Raw genomic sequence first — 8,101 nt, 5'->3', positions numbered from 1 at the left:
TCTTTTTTTTTGTTAAGAAACTTTATTGACAATATACAGCAGTACAGCGGCGAAATCTGCGTTGTACAATTAAGGGAACGTATGTACACATCCTGAGGAACAAAGGAGGAAGGATTTGAGGAGGAAGTTTAGAACAAGAACCTTAGTTAGCTTCTCTTCAACTTTACCACTAACTAGACAGTTTTGACAGAAGAATTCTACAGTTACAGATTTGTTGCTTGAAACACAAATATTTTGATGTTTTGTGTCACATTATAAGTGACAAAATTTCTCCGCTGTCTACATTTGTCCGTAGACCCTTATCTACAAACACTGTGACATATGCATACTCAGACTAATTTCTTTGAGTGACAAAATTCATTTAGCTACAGCCTATAAAGTATTTATTTCTATTGATGAAGAAGTGAGAAAATCATATGAGTTTTCTTCTAATAGCCAATATATTTTTATTAAGGTTTTGGATGTGATGAGAGCAGCAATAACCATTCTTTAAGAAACAGCCCATTTATTCTAAATTGGATAGAAGTTCACTGGAGGAAACCTACATACTAATAATTTCAAATTTGCCTTCTTCTAATCTTGATGCCACAATGGACTATCTATGAATTTGTCATGTTCTGATGAAACGCTTTAGGATCTGTGCTGGAATTATAATTTCATTCATCGATGTCTAGTTGGATAGTTTTTTCCCCCACAATGAATGTCAAACACAATCCTTGTTCTATCAATAAACTCGTCTAAAAAAACCCCACAAATTTCCCCAGATGCTTAACGACCTATTCAAATGATCTTTTTTCCACCCAACAGTTGTAACGGTCATAAATGACCCCCCAAAAAAGAACCAAATATGTATATTTACAATGCTGGACATTTTTGCTCAAAAGATATAAATGATTGATCAATTATCAAAAATAGTTGGCAATGAATTTCCTTCTGATCGACTAATTACTTGTTGCATCTCTACTTTCAATAAGCATCTTTAAGCTACATTTGCATTAATATTTACCAACAACATAGGTTTTAATCCCCTATAAATTAACTTCTAAAGGGTTATAAGGTTTATACAGTCAAAGAAATAGTCATACGACAACAGTTTAGCCAGTTTTAATAGTTTTTAAAACACTTGGTTTGGAAAAAAGTACAAAAGTGATCTTTGACGCCACAGTATGAAACCAGCCCAATAATGACAGGTGAAAGGTTCCTTTAAAAAGCATCCTCTACAGACATGTTAATTTCAACTGGCCTTACCATACACATACTGTACTCACTAAAAACAGATACAAGCAAGAGTTTAAATACAATGGCTGACCCCGGGAATACATTTAGAAGTGATCCTTAAAAACTAATTAAAAGGGGAATTGAAGAAGTCCGACCGCAATGCCAACCGGTATCTGGCAGTAAATTCATGCATTATTACAATCGTTCCACTAAAGAGAAACAGCAAAGCACTACAGCTGTCACACAGTGAGAAAGAGGGCAGCCGAGAGGTGTCTCTCTATTCGGCTGCCTTTGTAAATGTTCATTGGTTGTCTTCTGAATTGTTACTGAGAGTTCTCTAGTGTTGAGCAGCAGCTCAGTGGTCACCCTTCCCACAATTGCATACATGGTAAAGTTACGCCGGCTCTCTGTTCAAGAGAACTTACCATCCACAATCGCATCCACTTAGAAAAATAGAACTAATTGCTATTGAAGAAAACCCCCCAAAATGTGGGATATTCTCTTAGTATGTTGTGAGGAAATAAAAAAAAAAGCTAAGAAATACAGTTGAATAAATAAATTGCATGACATCCATAAAAATTAGGTGGATTCATTGAGCCTACAGAATGCTATCCACATATGCAAACCGTGCTTTTTGTTTCGGCCCGGCAGTGTTAAAAATGAGGGCTCTGTCCTCCATTCAAATTCAAAGTCACATCCTATGATCCAGTGAAAAAGTTGCCAAAGAATATTGACATTTTAGAGAAAGGTGTTTTTTTTTGTTTGTTTGTTTGTGTTTGCGTGTTTTGTTTGTTTTCTTTGATTTGACAACAACACAGTCCCTGGCTTTACCAGTAAAGAAGTAATTGATGCTGATGGCAATGAGGAAACACAGGAGGGAGACTTTCACAGTGTTACAACAATGAAGCCGCTCTGTGTCGTTACCCGCCGGCAAAGTGTTAGGGCAACAGCAGTGAGCTCCCCGTCCGATCAAACTTCTTCCCTTTTGAGAGAGCCGCCACTTGTTTCATCAACTCCCGGTTCTTGGCCTGCAGAAACGGATTCATATCGATCATGTACATTTTTCCTGTTCACCTGCAATATTGGGATACAATCGGCAACACACACACACACACACACACACACACAGGACAGCTTCAGTAAACCCCCGTGAATGAGCGTTTATTTTTATCGGCTCTCTTGATATTCACCAGATATGGATTTTTATCATCGGCTCGGAAAAAAAAAAACTCGGCCACGTCAGATATAGAAAGCACATCTGCTTCGGCGTCAACTATCCTTACCTTCCCAGTAATGACAAGTGATATGGGTGGGTGGTTATGTCACACATCCCCAACTTCACAAACCACAGCGAATATCACTTGTGCATTTATGACGCAGTCCAGCCAGCAGTGGTTTTTGGGAGATGAAAAAGATGAATCCACTCTACTGTATTGCTCTGTCAGGGGTTTTTGACACGTGGCAGAGCAACGCTCCCATATGATTTCAAGTTTTTCTTGAGGATATTTCTACTTGGAGATCAAAGACGCTTCAGTTTTACCTCACATGAGTACATAAGTGGCATGTCACACATGAGTACATAAGTGGCATGTCACACATTTGCAGGTCTACAAGCGTAGACGGGCTTTACTAATTAGCCGAATACCACACCTCCCGAAAACATGCACAGCATTCACAACTTCCCAGTCATAAAATGTACTGTAATCTAAACTCTGGAGAGCTCTTCAAGGAACATTCCCACTTCTTGGGAAATACGATTATAGTCCGTCCTTCCCAGAGTCAGACAAGTGCGGACAACTGCATACTCTCCTCTGTGTGTGTGTGTGTGTGTATGTGTGTGTGCATTTAGGAGCTGACACTGACAGACACCAGCTGAGAGCTAGGTAGCTTGGCACAATGAATGGTAGTGGGCGGGATGTGTTAGCGTAGCTCCCTACAGCATGCACACAAGAACATTTTCCGAAAAGCTGGCACGTTCCTTCAACTCATAGGACGTAAATAAAATAAGGGGAATTTTTCAAACACACATGGGCAGAATTGGAGGAGACCAACTCTACCTGCTGTTGTTCCATAGACTCTTTATGTGCCTTCTCCATTTGGTTCATCTTGACTCTCATGTTGGATTCTTGGTACTGGAAGTCAGCTTTCAGCTCTGTGAGCTAGAACAGAATTTGTTGTACGGTCAGTATGTCAAGCAACCAATAGTGATGTTCCTTTGAGTGATCAAAGCTAGTGTGTGTGTGTGTGTGTGTGTGTGTGTGTGCGTGCGTGTCAGCCTAATAACGTACCTTTCGGTCCTTCTCTAGAATGGTCTGATCTCTTTGCTGCAGAAGCCTTTTCAGTGACATCACTTCCTCCTTCAGTTGGCTGATGAGAATGAAGTTGTCAGTTCCTCCTGAATCCATAGACTGGGTGATGGAACTACTGATGGGAGAAATGAGCGTGAGAACAGAGCTGTGGCAGAATTTGAATGACAGGAGTGACTTTTTCAGTCATCATACCTGTCACCATTGGATGGCTTCATCTCCAGTTTTGGTTTCTTCTTTGGAGTCTCCTTCTGGATCGAAGAAGACTTATGGCTGTGAAGATAATCAAACTGATATTTAGAGTCCAATTAAAAGTTTTCTGATATTCACCCTGCAAGTTCAATCAGAGGGGATACTTCACCTCTGCTTCCACAGTCCCTGCTCCTGCTCAGGACTCAAGCTCCCGCTCAGTCTGCCAAAGAGAAATTGGCTTAAGAGCATAGCAGCACATAAACCAAACCCACGTCTTTTCACAAGTGTGCTTTAAAAAAAAAACTACAACAGAGAACATACTTGTGATGAGAACTGCTGTGCCTGTGTTGGTGATGGTGGTGATGATGCGACCTGGAGTGATGATCTTTCTCATTCAGGGACGAGGAGTTGGAGGAGCCAAAGCCCTTCCTCTGCTCCTTGGTCTTCTGCAGGACACGGCGGTAAGACAAGGTGCAGAGCCAGCACAGCAGTTTTCCATCCACCTGTAGGACGAGATGCTCATTAGACTCCCTGGTTGCGTTTAAAGGCACACCATTAGGCCACGAGTACTCCAACATTGACAACATTCCAGATGATGTATTCAGCATATTTTTTTTGGACTTCCGACTCCTGATCTTTATATTTTCTAATTGGGACAAGTGAGACGTTCAGATATGAGTCTAGTTTTCGGAGCATTCTTTTAACTTGTACACTACATATTCAGAACCTGTGTCTCGATTCGGGGGTTTTACAGAAACGTGCAACCTCTTGACGGGTATTGCACTACTTTAATGCTCCCATGCAGACTGCTCACACAGGATATGACTCTCATCTGCCTTCCCCTAAATACAACCAGTCATCTTAATAATTGAACATGTCATAATGAAGTAAGGAAGCGGTTGAATTATGTTTAACATTGAATACTTTTCTTATTATCAATGCACACAGGAGGAACACGGTCATTTTCAGAACAAGCGCAAAACCTGAAATAAATGCGGAGTACCGAGCGCGTGTAAACGTTGCCAGTGCTCATCGAACTGTTGAACACGCACGGCTCATACCTTTCTCCTGCCTTCCTCCTTACGGTCGAAGGCGCATTGCTGTTTGCACTGCTCACAGGTCTGTGGAGGTCCATATTTCTTCTCTGAGTTGGTGCAACGTTGGCACTTAGTCCCGATAAAAGCTGCGATGATGTTACAGTACTGACAGGGTTTGGGCTGTGAACACAGATAGAAAATGTTTCTATTTCATTGACACATAAGGTAACTTCAAGCAAATGTACAGCAAGTACAAGCGAAGTTACAGGTGGACAATATTTAGATTTTTTTTTTTGCTGATTGTTTTATACTTTTGGCTGATAGTGGATCATTCCAGATGTAATTATTAGCATAAAAAAACAACTTTATATCATATTTGTATTTTTTCCACATACTGAAGAACATTGTGAATTCAAAAGATACAGAAAAAAAAGCATCTTCTTCATTTCCAATATATCTAGAAAAAAATAAAATCATATTTTTACACATTTTTTCTAATTACAAACAAACACTTAACCAGCAAAAGAGATTTGAAATACATATCAGCCGCTGGACCGAGATCCATGTTTTTTTTTTTTTTAATTACCGATATCTCAAAACCGACAATGTGCCAATATAGGTGCGTATCCCAAAATGAAATCACAACAAATGCTTTATGAGAAAAGAGGAAAAGCTTGTTAACTCACTGTTCCAAACTGTTTGACGTTTTGGGCACATTTCTTGCAGATTGTATTGGTTTTACTGTACAGATAAACAGAGGTTTACACGTGATATAGAGAAGGATTATATTTACCGTAAGAGAATAAAGAACATCTCAGTGCCTCACCTTTCCTGTTGAAACTCAGATCTGCAGTATGTGCACTTCACTATTGGGTGTGCGATGCGACACTCCTTTAGCAAGAAAGTAAATGTCAAATATTTTCATGCACTCATGTCTTCATTAAATAATGTAAAATAGACACATGAGACGCAAGACTGTTTCATAAGTGGTTTTGCATCTCAGCAAAACTTAGTATTTATTGTGCAACACCTCTTGGCAACAGCATGTGACATCATAGGGGTGTATACATGGAAAAGCTAACTCCATTAATGTCAGTCAGCCTAATAATACAGTATCTGTGGAAAAGAAATACAAATAAAACTGTGACGCTTCCATAGTTGGATTTTCCAGAGTTAGACTGTGTTAAAGCCTTCACCAGATAACACTGTTCTAAACAAATAATAGCTGAAATTTCAAGGACAAATTTTGCAAAAGCTGTGACATGAACTGGATGATAAAACTAACGCCGGAGCACCAAGGTGACATGATGGTGAATTTTGAACATTTGTCAACTCCTGCTGGCACATTATTCAGCTCACGATCAGACCTAACAGACAGCATTATGTGATAATTATTACTACAAACAGAATCAAGTCTACTCTTCCTCTGTTGTTGTTTACAGGTTGATAAAACGGTTACATAATCTGACTGAGCCTTCTAATTTGAAGCTTGTAACACCATCACATTCAAGAGCTACAAAAAACTCGCACTATTCTACACACTCGGAGTTTTTTTCAATTGTTTGTAGTCACACATGAACACACACACTCCCAAACCTTGCACAGTTGCTGGCCCTGCGACAGCTCTTCGAAAGGGTACCGCTGGTTACACTTTGTACAGGCGTACAGAGCCGATGTTGCCATTCTCGCCTAACTAATGTCACCGAGCTAAGCGAGGTAAAGGGAGTCCAGCTGCTATCTGAACGGATTAACGGCGCTGTTTCCTTTCCAGATTCTTGCTAATTGAGAAGTAAGAACACACACACACACGCACAATGTGTTGGCATCCACTGCTAGCTAACACTGGCTAGCTCGGCTAGGCGGCGGAGAGCAGCACAGAAATAGCTTAGGAAGCTGAGCAGCAGGCAAAGAACAATAAACTCCAGATATCTGAGATCTCCCTCCGCGTTCACACTACGCCCCCAGGCTAACTTCAGATCGATCGTTAGTTAGGCCTCGAAATAGGTAAGCCGTTCACATAGATGCGGCAGTCTATATTAAGTTTCCACTGTTCACGCCAAGAAATGTATTTTCCTGTTTTCCTTCTCTCTTTTTGTATCAACGACGACGCCGTTTCTTCTTCTTCTTCTATCGAGATGTACTGGCGCTTGGCTAACAAGGAATTTGGGCATTACCGCCACCAGCTGGTGGAAGCGAGTGTGGATCAGAATTTCTATTTCCATCAAAAAAAATCATCCACCCATCGTCTTCCGCCTATTCCTGTTAAGGGTCGCGGGGGGGGGGGGGGGGGGGGGGGGGGGGGGCTGGAGCCTATCCCAGCGTCTACGGGCGAGACGGGGCGGGGCACACCCTGGTCGGGTCGCCAGTCCATCACAGGGCCAACATACATAGACAAACAACCATTCACACTCACATTTATACCTATGGTCAATTTAGAGTATTCAATCAGCCTAGTCCCCAATTGCATGTCTTTGGATGGTGGGAGGAAGCTGGAGTACCAGAGAGAACCCACACAGACACAGGGAGAACATGCAAACTCCACACAGAAAGATCCTGTGCCCGAGCCGGGACTCGAACCCTTCTTGCTGTGAGGCGACAGTGCTAACCACTGCACCACCATGCAGCCCCCCCCCCCCCCCCCAAAAAAAATCATCAAAACTCTTATCCTCTCACTCAAACTCGCTACTGTAAGATGCTGAGAAGGGAATCCAAAACAAAATAACAAAATCTATTGAACTGAAAAACAGTTCAATCTTTACTGAAAACCCATCATGAGGTCCAGAACACCCTGTCAATCACCAATAAGCCAAAACCTAAAGATTTTTCTACCCAACCACACTGGTAATTTATTTCTCATGTTTCTTATTATAGTGTTTTTAACTGCCTATTTCTCATTCACTTGTGTTTCTTATTATACTGGTTTTAACTGCACATGTGTTTTTTTTTTACTTGTTCTTGTTTTGTTTTTTTGCTCTAAAACCAAATGCCCCTCAGGGACAAATAAAGTCTGAACTTCTCTCTGCCAATTATTTTGAGACCTATAATAACATGCTTTGCTGCTTCCCTTTGTCTACACTAGTTACATCTGCCTGCGTTAGATTTACCCATTTTTAATAGTGGATGCTTTATTCCTGTTTGTCCAAATTCTGAGTCTTGATATAATGGTCTCATCTTTTCTGTTACCTCTAGCAAATCTTATTTCTGCCAATTCTTTGAAACCATCCCTCTTTCTTGCCATGGTTTTGTGTCCTCCATCCACTGCATTGTCAACAATATCTCAAAATATTTCTCGGGAATAAATTGTGGATCTTCATCATGGATCCTTTCCTCCACTTTGATGTGAAATTC

The 8,101-nt window shown here is 40.9% G+C and overlaps 1 protein-coding gene across 2 annotated transcripts; it reads right to left on the bottom strand.

Moving 5' to 3' along the window:
• Nucleotides 1-1,089: 1,089 nt before the first annotated feature.
• Nucleotides 1,090-6,945, bottom strand: fam76b (family with sequence similarity 76 member B). Of its 2 annotated transcripts, none has more exons than XM_086226165.1 (10): nucleotides 6,350-6,945; nucleotides 5,580-5,644; nucleotides 5,440-5,494; nucleotides 4,778-4,933; nucleotides 4,038-4,219; nucleotides 3,886-3,936; nucleotides 3,720-3,797; nucleotides 3,507-3,639; nucleotides 3,276-3,377; nucleotides 1,090-2,246 (listed from the first exon to the last, which is right to left on the bottom strand). In XM_086226165.1, the coding sequence occupies exons 1-10, from the start codon at nucleotides 6,434-6,436 to the stop codon at nucleotides 2,157-2,159; spliced, it is 999 nt and encodes a 332-aa protein (XP_086082291.1). In that variant the 5' UTR covers nucleotides 6,437-6,945; the 3' UTR covers nucleotides 1,090-2,156. The 2 variants fall into 2 exon arrangements, with proteins under 2 accessions (XP_086082291.1, XP_086082290.1); XM_086226164.1 differs by having other exon boundaries at nucleotides 3,507-3,642; nucleotides 6,350-6,940.
• Nucleotides 6,946-8,101: the final 1,156 nt, after the last annotated feature.

This window comes from Aulostomus chinensis, chromosome 15 (assembly GCF_037954235.1).
Source record: "Aulostomus chinensis isolate RoL2024-O1b breed Wild chromosome 15, RoL_Achi_v1.0, whole genome shotgun sequence".
Lineage (NCBI taxonomy): Eukaryota > Metazoa > Chordata > Actinopteri > Syngnathiformes > Aulostomidae > Aulostomus > Aulostomus chinensis.
This window is presented reverse-complemented; position numbering and strand designations above follow the sequence as displayed.

Excerpts from the sequence above, each read along its gene's own strand:
- fam76b (XM_086226164.1), bottom strand. The coding sequence starts at position 6,436 with ATGGCAACATCGGCTCTGTACGCCTGTACAAAGTGTAACCAGCGGTAC. Across the intron at positions 3,937-4,037 it reads CACAGCAGTTCTCATCACAA|ACTGAGCGGGAGCTTGAGTC; the intron begins GTATGTTCTCTG and ends TCTCTTTGGCAG. Across the intron at positions 3,643-3,719 it reads AAGCCATCCAATGGTGACAG|TAGTTCCATCACCCAGTCTA; the intron begins GTATGATGACTG and ends TTCTCCCATCAG.